At 45.6% G+C, this 15,450-nt stretch overlaps 1 protein-coding gene across 16 annotated transcripts in view; it reads right to left on the reverse strand.

Annotated features, from left to right (window-relative positions):
* Positions 1–329: 329 nt before the first annotated feature.
* Positions 330–15,450, reverse strand: part of herc1 (HECT and RLD domain containing E3 ubiquitin protein ligase family member 1) — a 72,299-nt gene continuing 57,178 nt past the window's right edge. For 8 of the 16 annotated variants that reach the window (XM_083914747.1, XM_083914746.1, XM_083914742.1 and 5 more), the window contains exons 60-79: positions 15,107–15,208; positions 14,840–15,013; positions 14,290–14,589; positions 14,141–14,206; positions 13,910–14,035; positions 13,278–13,416; positions 13,000–13,181; positions 12,736–12,891; positions 11,422–11,544; positions 11,227–11,329; positions 9,442–9,611; positions 9,182–9,320; positions 8,328–8,497; positions 8,035–8,204; positions 6,802–6,967; positions 6,637–6,713; positions 5,522–5,774; positions 2,861–3,013; positions 2,324–2,629; positions 330–972 (exon numbers count right to left, since the gene is read on the reverse strand). In XM_083914747.1, the coding sequence (XP_083770873.1) occupies positions 787–972; positions 2,324–2,629; positions 2,861–3,013; positions 5,522–5,774; positions 6,637–6,713; positions 6,802–6,967; positions 8,035–8,204; positions 8,328–8,497; positions 9,182–9,320; positions 9,442–9,611; positions 11,227–11,329; positions 11,422–11,544; positions 12,736–12,891; positions 13,000–13,181; positions 13,278–13,416; positions 13,910–14,035; positions 14,141–14,206; positions 14,290–14,589; positions 14,840–15,013; positions 15,107–15,208 (3,261 nt within the window). In that variant the 3' untranslated portion in view covers positions 330–786. Of the gene's footprint in view, positions 973–2,323; positions 2,630–2,860; positions 3,014–5,521; positions 5,775–6,636; positions 6,714–6,801; positions 6,968–8,034; positions 8,205–8,291; positions 8,498–9,181; positions 9,321–9,441; positions 9,612–11,226; positions 11,330–11,421; positions 11,545–12,735; positions 12,892–12,999; positions 13,182–13,277; positions 13,417–13,909; positions 14,036–14,140; positions 14,207–14,289; positions 14,590–14,839; positions 15,014–15,106; positions 15,209–15,450 lie in introns of all 16 variants that reach the window. The other 8 variants (XM_083914753.1, XM_083914749.1, XM_083914751.1 and 5 more) reach the window with 1 other exon arrangement.

The raw sequence follows: 15,450 nt of genomic DNA on the forward strand, positions 1-15,450 counted from the left end.
CGTTGTGAACGACTAAACACAGGTAACCTCCTACGCTCTGTGCTGTCCCTGAACGCCTCGTGCGCTCACTGCAGTCCGTGTGTTTAAGACCCTTGTGATTATCGTGTTGAGTGTTTTAAAATGAAAATCCAAACCTCTCCTTCACTAGCCAATGCGAGCGGATGGTTTCAACACGATGATTAAAGGTTTTTCTTTCTGTACATAGTTTTTTCACGCCAGTTATTCCCCATGAAAAATGGCCTTTGTCATATTTTGTACTTGTGAAATAAATCTGTTTGAGAGGAAATGTTCGTCTTTCTTGAAACAACAGACGCATCGACGGATCAGTTACGCAGCATTTATTGTTGTTGTTTTTTTGGGAAACTCCGCATTGGCAAATAAAACAATAAATATGGATATTATGCAAAACATTTTCCTAATGAAGCATTTTACACAATGTACAATATTCGTTTCCCCCTCCGGCGCTCTCGTGAATATTCTATACACATGTCCAAACAAACGAACTTACCTCCATGCAGAAACCCTGAAAATGGGATGTGGAGTAATGAGCAAACAAAGTCACACTAAATGCACTTCTCGTGTGGATTTTTGTGTCGTTTAAAAACTTGCTAAATAACCACGAGGAGAAATGAAACTCTGTGTGTTTGAAAAAACTTAAAAATGACTTTAAAAGTGTCCCGTCTGCTCCGGAGTTCCCTACGACTGGTGCAGTGATGACGGAGCATCCGCGTGTGTCCGGTTACGGTCCGTGTGCCGGCGCGTTGCTTGAGCGGACGTGCGCGCGCGTCAGTAATCCGTGTCGGAGCCCTCGGCGTTGTCCACGTTGCGCGAGAGCATGTAGTTGTCCATGTCGATGGAGCGGCAGTTGTTGATGGCGTAGCGCAGCCGCTCGGCCATGACGGCCTGGCTGGAGTACGGAGGCAGACGCAGCTGGAAGAAGCAGGTCTGGGAGGTGGGCAGGCTGTCGTACGGCTGTGGGAGACAAACGCAACATTAGAAAAGTGTCAGAGTCAAACTTCTCCACGACCAGCAGCTCCAGATCCAGAGTCTCTCACTCCAGCTTCTCTAACGTGAAGATTTTGCTGGTAAACTGAAGACGACGTCGTCTGGTGTTTTCAGAAACACTGATTCACAATTTTCACCATTTTATAACCAAACGACTAATTCATTAATCAAGAAATTACTTGTTAAACTTTCCTTATTATTCTGTTTTTAAATGGTTTCCTGTCTTCCTCCGCACACAAAATATTAAAGAAATGCTTTTTTACCCTAAAAAAAAAACACTTTTACCACGAGACCTCCGTCCGAGTCTTTGAATAAAGACAAAAACAGTTTAGTTTCTACTAAAGGCTGAAAATCATCACTAAATGTCCCCTAAACTGGAATCATCTTTGGCTCCTTCCTTTGGGATTGACTTTGGTAATCCACTGTAATGGACTTTACTATGAGAGGAGCTGGTACAGGGGCCAGTAGGTAAGTCTTTAAAACACTCTTTTAATAAACTCTGGCTTCACTAACTACGTTGTTGGTGCTTTGTGTTGTGTGTAGGGACTCTTCTCATGCTGCTGCAGAGGTTTGCTGTTATTTTCAGCAGCATTAGTGGTTAAAAAAGACCTTTGAATGCCTTCACCGTGCTGCCCCGAGCTAATCACCGTTAGCCACGTCTGGCTGTTAGCAACTCCCCATGGATTTCTCCGTTAGTAGTTGTTAAAGGAAATGGTTTATTTGATGAATGTAAGCACAGAAAAAGACCTTGGGATGATTTTTCCTGAATTTCACTTTTAAAATGTTTGGACTTCAAGTCTAAAGGTTCAGTTTATCCGACACATTTACACTCGACAGCTGGAAGAAGCAGAAACAAAAGCTTCAGGACCAACGTCCCTCCCTCCGACCGAAACAGGAACGGTTGTAACTGATAAAAATAATAATAATAAACACTTATGTGCAAAGATTCGCTGTATCAAAACTAAGAATATGCAAAGACAAAAACGCTTACGAGCCGTTTGGTTTCTGCAACAGCGTAAATTTACAACACTTTACAATCAAATGAACCGTTTTCTAGACTAAAGCAGGTTCATCAGATATTAAACGTGACGTGAGCGACTCTAATTCTGTCAGAGGTGAAGAAACGTACGAAGCCTTTGGAAATAACTGCACAGAACTCACATCTGTAACTGTGGCGTTCCCTCTGGACCCCAGAGAGGTTCGTGAGCCTGCAGACTCTGTAACTCACTTCCGACCTCTGTTATCTAGTTTGAAGTGACGCTGGCCCCCACGCGGACGAGCCGACGCAGTGATGGTGTGACGTCACGGCTTCACTCACCCTGTCCACCTTCATGATCTGAAACCTCTGAGAGATGTCGGCCGTGTTGGCGGGCAGCCTCGAGCGTCCGGAGACGAAGCGCATGAAGAGGACTCGCTCCTCGTTGGAGAACTCCTCCAGCGTCTGCCAGAACCACTGCACCAGGGCGTGCTGCTCGTCCACCTCCCTGTAGCGCACCACCTTCTTCAGCACGTCGCAGCAGATCTCCGGCATGCCGCACACCATCTGCTCCAGCTGCTTGGCCGTCAGCAGGGAGAGCAGCGGCACCGGCACGATCCACGACATGCCTTCGCGCACCGCCGCCACCTGAGAGAGGAGGGACAGGAGGCGGGGGTTTAGGTTCGCCGTCTCCTGACTCAGCAGGTAAATTACACCCGCGAATGTCGTCTCTGCTGTGATTTGTTTCCTGCTCCTGAAAATAGTTTGAGCTGCTGAAACTTTCACTACAGCTGCACCCGACCGTTACGTTACATCATCAGAGAGAAGAGTTTATTTCTGCTCTGGCGTCAGATCCGACTCCCTCAGGGTTTCACTGACCTGTCGATCGATTTCATGCAGCCGGTACTCGATGGCTCGCTCCACATACTCCTTCCTGTTGGAGAAGGTCAAAGGGATGCTGTTTCCCCCCGGGATGATCGGCACCATCTTTCCGTCTGCACTCTGGCCGACGAAGGAATCCAGAGGAATCATCTGGAAGAAGGAGGAGGAGGAGGAAGAAGAGGAATTAGTCCAATAAATGGAGCTGTGGCCAGAGGAGTGCATCGCCTTTCACTCTAAATAGAATATATTATGTATTTATATATATCTTATTTATTTAGTAAGATGTAAATGAAAGTTTTGAACCACTAGAACATCTGACGCACTGCAGAACAACAGGCATTAAAGTCAGGAAGTCAAAGAAAAGAGTCCAAAAATAAGCAAACAAACAAACAAATAATTAAATGAATAAATAAAAAGTCATGTATGTCGTCACGTCGTATGTTAAGAGTCAACATATTAAATGTCCAAAAAAGCTTAAATCAGTGACAGGAGAACCTGTGTAAAGCCGTCACGGCATCATTTCTCACAGGAGCAGGTTGAAGTTGAAGTTTTGAGGCTGATTTTTAAATTATTCGGTAAAGATTGATCTTTTTTGATGAAAAGATCCTTTAGCTTTACACAAATGTGACCACGTTGCATGTTAAATGATGTGTTTTACAGTTGAAGTAAGCAAACATGAAGCAGACTCATTGGTCTCTGGTCTTCTTCTCTTGTTCAGTGAAGCGCTGAAACTAATAGTTCAGTTAAAAGTCAACCGGAGCTTTTCTGCTCGGCACTGTTTATACGAGTCAGTGGTTGTGTGATGCTCGCCTGTAGGAGCTCTGCTTTGACTGAATGAAGGGTACTTAATCGTGTATCGTCTGTGCTCTGAGCAACAGCAGGTGGTAATAATGACGACGGTGAGACTTTTGACAGCTCGTCTGGCAGAATTCACAGCAGAGCCACCAGAAGAGCAGCGTCTGTCTCTCCCTGCTCTCGTGCCAAAGCAGCAGACGCGGCCCCTTCCTCCCCTCCCTCGGCCTGGGTGACGGAGAGTTGTGGCTCCAGACCTCCCTTTTCTCCCCTCTACGAGTCTGGGAGCGGAGCCAAGCCTCCGGCAGGCAGGATGTGCTGCATCAACAGCGGCTCTGGCATTCCTGCAGGCCGGGGCTTTACAGTGCAGGGGTTGTGTGAGGTTGTTTGGACAGAAGAGGGGCTCCGGGGACGTGTTAGCTCTCTGCAGCTCAAGCCAGCCTATCTGAGGGGTGTGGGAGGGGTGTGTGGTCTGGGCCGCAGTCGTGCTGAGGTTTTTTTTTCAGCGCTGGGAGAGGAACAGTGTGTTCCAGAGGAGGAGGAGCTTCAGCAGCTGAGTGCTGGAGTTTCAAAAGCTTCCCCACAACCCCCCCAGCAGGGCTTACCTCAGCCTGTCTCAGCGCTTCACACTGGTTACAGACACACTGGACACAGATTCAGAGTGACGTTCAGTGGGTTTAATGTTCAACTCTGTCACTGTAAACAGGATTAACCGCCCTTTAAATCACAGGGTTCACTGGGTGTGGCATGGACGCGGTGCACGACGTCATCTGAAGTTTGTTTTGTGACTCTGAAGAGTGAAAACTGTTCACTCAGCTGCTGAGAACACGATCACAGTGATCAGACCCGTGAGCCTTCAGTCACTCACATGCTCACGGTGACGCTGGCAGTTATTTGTTTGGAGATGAAGCGTAAACACAGAGTGATGGAGGTAAAGGTGCGAGGCGTCTGAGAGCTGGAAGGACGCTTATTCAGGGTTCGTCCACACGATCGAAAATTAACCTTCCTCTGTCTCTGTCCTCTCACGCAGCAACTGTTGTTATGTGACGCTGCGGGGTTAGAGGTCAGAGTTGGGGAGATGACGCCATTCTTTAACTAAGTCTGAGCTTTCACTGTCTAGGCCACAGCGCCGTGGGGGGCGTTTTCAAATCTTCCCACTCTGGGACCCACTTTCTAAAGATCCTGCCGGCTGCTGTGGATGGAAGACTGAACCAGACTAAAGATGTGCGGTTACAGGAAAACTCAGTGTGGACGCGCCCTCAGTTTAATCTGCGATCAAATCGGATTCATGAGTCTCAAACCTCTTTCACATCTGCACTGAAAACATGAACCTGCTGCAGGTTTTAAATCAGTCGGACCGGACATCAAACAGAGTTCAGTCGCCCAGTTTAAATCAGGGCTCAACTCTAAAACACATAAATGGACGTGCAACACGTTCTGGTTCTGACTGCAGAAACACTTGAGTTTTCATTTGGTGTTTTCAAGATTAGAAAAGTGCTGGAATTTTTAAATGAAATGACTTGAAAGCGCTTGAAATTAAGGTTTTATACGACGCCAAATCTGCTAACAAACAACCTGGTGCAATAATACAGTTACCACAGTTGTTGGTCTTGGAAAAGTCTGAAAATGCACCTTAAAATGCTTGAATTTGACTTTGAAGGTGTTAAAGAGTGGCCATCACCGACGGTAACAAAAGAGAGTTGGTGGCCATGTTCTCGAAACCTGCGGTGGCTCGGCTTTGCTCATTCGGAGGCCTACGCTGAGAAAAAGTAGTGCCAAAGGAAAAGGGCTGAACATATTCTAAATATAGAGTTCACTTAAACTGATGTTTTTGGTTGTTCTAATACGACATAGAGACCTCCCCACCTCGTGGAAGTTGTCCTCGGTGATGCCGCTGTCTTCAATGTGAAGAATGCTTTTGAGCGTCTGCACATAAAGGAGGTCCACTTCCTCCAGATCCTCCAGCAGCAGGGGGATGCAGCACAGCTGTTTCCACACCAGGGGTGCCAGGTGCAGGTCCAGGGGCTTCTTGGTGCGGATGGCCACGCCCATCAGGATGCCCAGGAACTTGAACTGGAGCATGTGCTCGTCCAGGCAGGAAGACGGGTTGAAGAGGAACCTGTGCGGATGAGAGGAGAGATAAATATTGTTTGGGTTTGTTTTGAATGATGACACTCTTACTTCAATCCCTGGAGGCAACGCTTGCTCGAGTAAAGCCCAGTTCAGACCAAAGATCTGCGACGCGACAAAGCCGTTTTAGAAGGTCGCAGGTGAAAGTCGCAGCGGTGTGAACGGACCTGTCTCGTCTGGACTCAAACCCGCGGATGGCGACTCCTGAGACTCAGCTCGTCACATCTCCAGCAGCTGGTTTTAGAACGAAACACACGTCACCTGTTTCAGCCGATCCGGTCTGAGCAAAGTCCGCTGGTCAAGTCACGTAGAGACGGTCAGCTGGTAGAAATGGACGTTATGGACGGAGGTGCAAAGTGCGTGTGTGTGTGTGTGAGAGAAATAGAGAAGGAGTGAGAGAGGGTTGAGAGAGCAATACAATGAACAAGGAGAGCGAGCGCTGTAATCCAGAACAAAGCAGTGAATCAGGGAAATAAAACGCTATTTTCTCTGTTTCATCTCCATAGAAACGCAGCTGTATCTGCTGTATCCTGTCGTATCTCACTGTCTCTGTCCTTATTTATATTTTATAATGTTACAAATTAGATCCAGCTACGGAAACAAGCCTGAAAAGTCGCAGGTTAGAGCAGAAGTACAGAGAGTCGTTGCTATGGAGATGATACACCGTGTCCCCTCGTGTGAACGGTCAGTTTTCAGAACGTTGCGGACCTGAACACTGAAAGCTTCAACTCGTCTCGTTGAGAATCTTTGGTCTGAACTGGACTTAGTTAAGTTAGTTTAATCTGAAGTATTCAGATAAAATTCATCCCAAATCTTCAGAACAGCAGAAACTTTAGGATGAGAATCCGCACCTGTCCCTGTTGTAGCCGACCTCTGCGGTGGCGTTGGGGGAGGGGATGAGCAGGTCGACCACGCCCGTCTCCAGCTCCTACGCACAGAAGAAGAGAGAAATAACGCCTGTTTCAGAAGTGTTTCGCCTGCAGAAGAATCATTCTAACAGACAGAGGCGTCCTTACCTGACACATCTCTGTGATGGTGTCGTCAAAGACCCCTCCGGCGTCGTCCGCCCCCTCCCCCACCAGTTTGACCTTCCAGGCCCTCGAGGGCAGGCGGAGGTCCGAGGCGTTCAGCTTCACGACCTGACGGGCGATCTGCACGAAGATGGGTTTACACTTCCGTCCCCTGCAGAGTTCACGTCCGAGGGGGAAGAAAGAGGTTTTTATTTAACCGTCACCGTCAGGAGAGTTTTAAAATCCGGTCTTTTACATCTACACAAATGTTATGGAGAGATCAGAATAGTTATACCTTAATATAATATTAATTTTAAATGTACTTATTCAATAAATATCTAATTCTCACAACCTGAGTGTATTTTTAATGATGTGTAAAATTCCTCCAACAGTTGTGGTTAAATGTGCTTCAACACTTGAACTAAACTACGACTGGGAATGAAATGAATGTTCTCTAGATGAGAAATACTGTACGGCGTCCTGGTGTCTCGTGGTTACAGAGAACATTATATACGATGATCACAAATGTTCGATTCCAGATGGGTCTTCTTTTCCCCGTCTCTCTTTTGTAAAAGCCCCAAAAGTACCTGTTCAAACTTTAAACTATTGTAGTTATATCAGGGCGCCCTCCCACTGTGCGTCCGTCCCGTGCCCCGTGCTTTAGGGTCCTTGTCCCCCCCTCCAGGCCCGTTTGTACTCACACTACCTGGGCCTTGGAGAATGCTTCTTGCTGTCCATACGTCATCACGCCGTAACACGTCACACGCATTGATGACGTCATGGCGATGCGTGGCTTTGTTTCCAGATCTTTCCGTAGACCTCTGAGTTTTTGTGCGTCTTGTCGACTGTTTTTGAATCTTTTCATCGACTAAATCTGCAGTAAACACTCCACCTCCGCATCACACCAACGTGAACCTTTCACCGCCATTGTTTGAAATGTCCGCACATGGTCCCTCCTTCTTTTTTCTATGTCCCAACAGGCGCACAGGAAATGACCTCAGAACCGCCGTAGGCCTCGTGCTCGTACACGTGCGCACGCTCGTGCTCGTACATGTGCAAACGCGCTTTACAAAAGCCCACCTCTCCCAAACGGGCTGTCGACGACCAGCTGGCCGCAGGTTGGTGCGGAACAGTTGCACTCACACTAGACTTTTCCCCGTAAAACCTGTTTTGGCCCGGTACGGAAGGACAGTGTGAGTGCGCCCTTAGTGAAACAAACAAGTCCGGCGCGGTACTGACCGTGTGGAGATCCGTTTGACGGTGATCTGGGGGCCGTAGTTTTTGCCCTGCACCATGGTCTTGCCGATGGAGCGCACCATGGGAAGAGTGTACACTCTGGGGGCCAACAGGGGCCTCAGCTGGCCCTGAACAATCCCCCAGGTGCCGGCGTTGTAGTGAGACGTGCAGCTCTGCAGACAAACAGTCATCATCGTTAGATAACCCGGGCGCAGGCTCGTCTCCTCCCCTTCAACGTGCTTCTCAGAAATCATAATTACTGATGTTTTCCGTCTGTGTGTCCCGGCTCTGTCTACCTGGTTGTTGGGGCTGAGGTTGAGCAGTCTCCACGAGGAGTACATGAGGTCGGAGAAGTGGTAGAGGAGTCTCAGGCGAGCCCTCACCGCCTCGATGCTGACTTCTTTTAGCCCGTTGTACTGAGGAGGCACCGCCACAGGGAGACCCAGCTGGAGAGGGACCGACGAGCCTGAGGAGGACGGAGGAGGAGCAGGGAGGTGCAACAAAGAGAGGAATGAGAAGGTTTAGTCTGCAAATGTAACAACGTGGTGAGTTCCTGCGCAAAAATCCTCCCATGGTCAAATGGTCAAATAACAGCAAACCTCTGCAGCAGCATGAGAAGAGTCCCTACACACACAACAAAGCAGCAACAGCGTAGTTAGTGAAGCCAGAGTTTATTAAAAGAGTGTTTTAAAGACTTACCTACTGGCCCCTGTACCAGCTCCTCTCATAGTAAAGTCCATTCACGTGGATTACCAAAGTCAATCCCAAAGGAAGGAGCCCATTGATGCTTTGTTGTGTGTGTAGGGACTCTTCTCATGCTGCTGCAGAGGTTTGCTGTTATTTTCAGCAGCATTAGTGGTTAAAAAAGACCTTTGAATGCCTTCATCGTGCTGCCCTGAGCTAATCACTGTTAGCCACGTCCGACTGTTAGCGACTCTCCAGGATTTCTCCGTTAATAGTTGTTACAAGAAAAAAACTGTCTCGATGTCTTATTTGCTGTTTGTAAGTGCTGAAAATGGCTATAGGATGATTTTGCACTGGAATTACACTTTAAACACAGTGCTATGGTTCAACAAGCCCACAGTTCACTTCACGCTTTACAGGTGTGTGTGTGTGTGTGTGTGTGTGTATGTGTGTGTGTGTGTCTGACCTGGTGCTCGAGGTGGCACAGACGGAGCCGTCCAGGCAGCGCTGTGGCAGCGTCCAGCAGAGATCTGGTGGATGTTCTTCCCCTGCAGCACCGTCGCCACCGTGGGTTCTCTGACGTGGTTGGTGTGTCCCAGACCGAGCTGCACGGCAGAGTTACGGTTCAAAGTCCCGTCAATCAATCATTTATACAAAGACATCAAATGAAACATGAATGAATAATAATAAGTGTTAAGTGAGTAAGTTCAGAGTGTGGGCGGTCACCTGTCCCTCTGAGTTGCTGCCCCAGGTGTAGACGTCTCCCGTGGACGAGAGCACCAGCGTGTGTTCGGCCCCCACGGCCACGTCCTGGATGTGGACGCCGGACAGAGCGGGGACCTGCTGCGGCCGGTTGTGGTTCCTGGCTCGGCCCTCTGGTAAACCGATCAGCCGGTCTGAAACCACAAATACAGTCAGACAGAAACGACACCAACGTGAACTCTACGGTGAAAACAGACTTTTTTCTGCTTCACTTCATTAAAAAAACCACATTTGATTTAGAGAAATAAGAAATTCATCATATTTTGTGCTGTTTATTAATGAGCAGTTAATCAAAATTCACAATGTTAAAGGTTTTAATACTGTGACGCATCGTTAGTTTTATTTATTTATACAAATATAAAGATTTAAGAAAAATAAACTACTGAAAAATCGCTTAATTAGTGAAATTAATTTGAAAAGCGTTTTATTATCAATTCATTTTTAAATAAATAATATTAAATAAAGTAAATATTGAGTCTATAAACTATCAGAAAAAAATATAAAAAATTTAAAAAGTATAAAAAAAATAAGAATAAAGATTGTGTCATTGTTGAAGATCCAAACTCAAATATTAAAAAAAGGACATTTGATTTACAGAAATAAGAAATTCATCAGATTTTGTGTTGTTTATTTATGAGCAGTTAATCAAAATCCACAATGTTAAAGATTTGAATACTGTGACGCATCGTTATTTTTATTCATTTATACAAATATAAAGATTTTTTTACGTCTTTTAGGTGATTTTTCTTAGAAAAGCTTTTAGTGAGTTTCTACCTCACGTTTATTTCATTACATTCACTTTTTCTAAATCTGACTTTTGTTTAAAATGTTTGCAAATAAAACTTTAGCAACACAATAAAAAAATACTGGAGAGTTTTCTTGTTTAATGAAAATCGCTTAAGTAGTGAAATTAATTTGAAAAGCAAACGTGACCATGAATTCTGTATTTATCCTCTTTTATTAAAGCTGCTGCTGACAACGACTACTTTTATCGATTTATTTGTAATTAAATAATATTAAATAAAGTAAATATTTAGTCTATAAAATATAAGAAAAAAGGTTAAAAAATATAAAAAAATAAAGATTTTGTGTCATTGTTGAGAGTCCATTAACAAAATAAGTTAAGTTAACAAAAACAAAAGGCGGGTAATCCGTTAATATTTTACAAATTTGCTCAAAAGATTCATCGATTATTAAAATAATTGCTGATTAATTTAAATCAGCATTGCAGCTCTAATTAATATTTTATTAAAGATCAGATCTTTTTCCTTATTTTGTTTATTATTTTTGATCTTTTATTTATTTAATTTTATTTTCTTTCTTTTTTAAATCAATTCATTAATTTACTATTGTTATTTATTTCTTTAATTATTATTGTATTTCTTTTTAATCAATAATTCATTTATTAGTTATTTATTTAATTATTTTATTGTCTTTCTTTTTGATAAATCAATTAATTGAATCAATTCATTAATTTATTAGTTATTTATTTAATCAATTATATATTTTAGATTTTATTCTCTTTCTTTTTATTAAATTCATTCATTTATTATTGTTATTTATTTATTATTTCCCCCTTTAAGATACTTTAAAGTCACACAGATGGAAATATTCAGTGCACATAAAAATATAATATCTTTAAACCCGTCCTCATATTTGTTTGTTTATTTTTATTGTTTTAGTTAAACGTTAAGAGTTAAAGTTACAGATAAACTGTGTGATGCGTATTTGAATGTGCGTTATAAGAACCTTGGCCGAAGGTGAAAACTTTCCCGTCTTTGGTCAACGCCACGGAGAACTGCGTTCCACACGCCACCTTCTTCACGCCGATGCCACACAACACGTCCACTTTCTACGGAGCAAAAGAAACGCAACACACTCAAAGACGACACCACGCGTGATTCTTGTCAGAGGTGAACATCGGGTCGTGGCGGCGGCAGCTACCTGAGGCGACGACTTGGCGGTGGAATTGCCGAGTCCCAGTTTTCCGTAGTCTCCGTCGCCGAAAGCCCAAACCATCATCCCGTCGGCGGAGACGACCAATGTGTGGTTCAGACCGCAGGCCACCTGAGGAGGACACACGCACACGTGAGCCATCGTGCTTCTGTCTGTCGTCCTGTTCAGAACATCTTTAATTCACAGTGTACCCAGAAAATCTTTTATTTAGGTATGAAATAAACAAAAAACACAAAATTAAATAAAGTAATCATACTTTTAGTGATGTGGTGAATGTGGTGGTGAGGTGTCAGTGGTTTAACAACATTCATTTTTATTTATTACCGTTATTTTTTCTCTTCTCTTTTGATTTTTGACTTATTCTGATGTTTGTTGTTCACTTTTTGTTCTTTATTTGTTGCTGGAAATTATTTAAATGTGAAAATAATTAAAAGATAATAAATAAAATCACAAGGTCCCTGATTAAAAAAATGTCATTAAAAAAAAAAAAAGTCATTAAAAATACAACATTCTCTTTACGTCGGCTGCATCATTTTGTGTAAAATAGAATAAATTGTACTTGATTTGAACCGTAACTTCTGGGATGAGGGTCTTAATGTTCCCCGGGTCTTGACTCACCGCTGACTCAAGCGTTTTTCACTCACAGTCTCACCCAACAGAAGCTCTCTACGTTTACTTACGTCTTTATTTACCTTAGTTTATCCGTCTACAGCTACAGTAAGGTTCACGTCTCAGCTTTAACCTGAAGCATTTGTTTACACTTTAAAACATGCGTAACTTGAGGTTGATGCCCAATTAAAAAAGGCTGAATACATTTATTTATTTACAGTTTGGAGCCTGGGCGGAGCAGATCATGTCGTCTGCAACCAGAGAGCAGCCGACTACGTGCCGTCTGCTACAGTTACTGACACTTTCATTTGTCTGCAGCTGCTGGACGCTTTGAAATTCACAGAGCAGCCAGAACAGGTACAGACACTTGCTGTCGACCTACGAGCACGGCGCTGACGTGCCGTCGGGGCCCGAGACATGAGGTTACCGTGGAGAAACTGTGGCAAACTGCAATTCACAATTTAAGTCACTCGTGAGGATATTCACGATTATACTGATAATAGAAATTCACCAGGATCAGTTTATTGTGTTCTTTTATCTCATCTCATCTTCAGGCTCTTATCAGCTCCGCCCCCGCTGCTCTGATTCTCCGGCCAAACTCACGCTCCATCGTCCCCTCACTCGTGCACAAGAATCCGAGGCTCATTCTGCACGATCGTAAAATACACGTCAACCTGTTGGTAAGTTATCTACCTGTCCGACTTGGTAGCCCTCCAGTGCCGTGACCTTCTCCGGTAGCTTCTTGTTGGAGGTGTTTCCCAAACCCAGTCTGCCGTAATCCCCGTTACCGAACGTGAAAAGCTTTCCATCAGCGGTTACCACTGCCGAGTGTTTGAACCCACAGGACATCTGAAGAGCAAAGACAACGGCGTTTTAGGTTTCCTCAAACTAACTGATACGTGACTTTTACCAGAACTGAATAAAATCCCAAACGCTCTTCAGGAGGGAGAGACTGACCTGCACCACCTCCTCTCCCTGCAGAGCTTCAATCTGCCTCGGGCGGCGCTGGCGGTCGCTGTTCCCGTGGCCCAGCTTCCCGTAGTCCCCGTCCCCCCAGCTGAACACTTCTCCGCTCTCCGTCAGGGCCATGGAGTGACCGTCGCTGCCGCACGACGTTACCAGCTGAGTCACGACAAAACCTGAGGGGACCAAGAGACGAGGAGGAGAGGAGTTCAGTCAGTCCATCGTCAGACAGCGTGTTAGATTTCAGCTAATCGCAGATATGTCAGCGTCACCTTGGAGAGCAGAGATGACTGTGAGGACGTGCAGGTCGTCAGAGTTGCCCTGACCCAGACGGCCGTAGCTGCCCTCCCCGCAGGCCAACACCGTCCCGTTGGGCTGGATCACAAAGGTGCAGTTCTGACCGCAAACCACCTGCAGGAAGAAGCAAAGAATAGACAGATGAACACATGATGGTGGAACACAGCAGCTCAACAAGGGGAGAAAATATCACATTTTAGTTGTTAATTTTATGTGAATTCATTTTCTTTCACTGGTCGGTTCAGTTCAGATGCTGCTCATCCACCCTTTCTCTCTTTTGTTGTGAACTTTGACCTGAAAATGTATTCATGCGGGTAACGTGAGGTAACGTCGAGTCTGACTGCTGTGATTCTCTCACTTTCATGTGTATTTTTGTGAGTTTGGGTGAGACACCAAGTTTGTCTTTGGGAACCCCTGATGTAGCTCAACATCACAAATTTGACTCAAGGGATTTTACAATCTGCACAAATGAACATCTACACAGTGTAGCAGACAACAAATGTACTAACTCTTGCAGTAAAGTATAAAACTACAACATGTTTCCTTTTCTCTCGGTGTGATTGAACAGGCAAGTGTTTTGTGGACGTAGTTAACAAAGACTGTGTACCTGCTGCGCCTGAGAGAAGGACGGGGCGGTGGTCGGCACCAGGATGTTTCTGCCGGCCTCTGCCAGCTGGCCGTGTCGTCCTGCACCCCACAGATACACATCACACTTCCCCCCGAGGTGCCAGTCCTACACACACACACACACACACGAAAAAAGGGTTATTACCACCAGAGTCTGGGGATAAACAGACAAACCACTGATTACAGTGATCTGGGTGTCAGTCTAAATTACCTCTGGTCTGGAGGTGGCCCAGGACATGATCTGTTCATCCATACCAGACCCCCATTTACTGTTGTCCTGGAAACACAGAGTGTTATTATTCATGCAGCAGCATTAGGTGTTCTTTACGTCACAGCTGAAGCAGCAGCAGCCTCTCTCACCATGAGCAGAGCCATCTCATCTTTGGGCACAGGCTCCAGGTCGGGAACGGAGAACGACTCAGAGAAGGTGGCGCCTCGAGCGAGAGCCTCCGCCGCCTTGACCGTCGTAGAGAAGCAGTCCAACCAGGCCCACTCGCTAGCACACCAGACGGCGGTGCCGGACTCTGGTGGGCAGTGTCGCAGGTTAGGCGGTACAGGGGGGCGACACAGGAGCTGATCCAGGTGGAGACCCACAGCCAGAGAGGCGAGGCACTGCATGTAAGGGCTGTGGACGAGCTGCTCCCCGCAGACGACGTGGGGCTGGAGCGGGAGGAGAAAAGAGGACATCAGCAACGAGGGACAAAGATGGAGTTTGGAAGTCAAATCACCACATAATAAAAAGTATAAAAGAGAAAAACATCCTTCTCCAGACTTTAGCTTTAGTGCTGAATGACTCCAACTGTGTGAAACATATTGAAATAGTCATTTTCTGCAGCTGGAAGTGTCTTCACATGGTTTTGTTGATGATTGAAACGGTGTTATGTGGTAGATTCTTATTAAATAGCCGTACCTTCTCGTAGGCGTACTGCTCCTGCAGCATGACGGGCAGTCTCTCCAGGAACGCCCTCATGCAGGGCGCCGTGTTGAGGCCGATCACGCCCTGCTTCTTCAGAGCTGTGCGACAAGTGGCCAGCACATGGTTGGAGGCCATGAACTCTTTGGAGCAGTTCACAACCAGCACATCCTGGAAAAGAAGCAGACCGGAGAGTAAACACGCGTTCATTTGGTTTCAGCGATGCGGACAGAAACATGGAAAATACGGGTAAAGATGCCGCACCTTTGACCTGTTGGAACAGACGGCGACTCCCACATCTGGGATCCAGACAATGTTCTGGATCGCACCTGAGCCGGCTACTACTGTCTGGAGCACTGACCCGTCCTGTTGGACACACAAACACACACACACACAATTAATATCTTGACATAACAATGAACCCCAGTGTGCCAGTAAGACGAGTGTGTAATGAATCATTCTGTCTTAACCGCTCTATACTTGCACATATCTGTACATCTGTGTATCTATGGGACTTGTATCTGCTGTATTTGCATTTATCCTGTGTGACTGTTTATACCTCCATCTGTGTGTGTGTGTGTGTGTGTGTGTGTGTGTGTGTGTGTGTG

Source organism: Echiichthys vipera (assembly GCF_963691815.1).
Source record: "Echiichthys vipera genome assembly, chromosome: 1".
NCBI lineage: Eukaryota > Metazoa > Chordata > Actinopteri > Perciformes > Trachinidae > Echiichthys > Echiichthys vipera.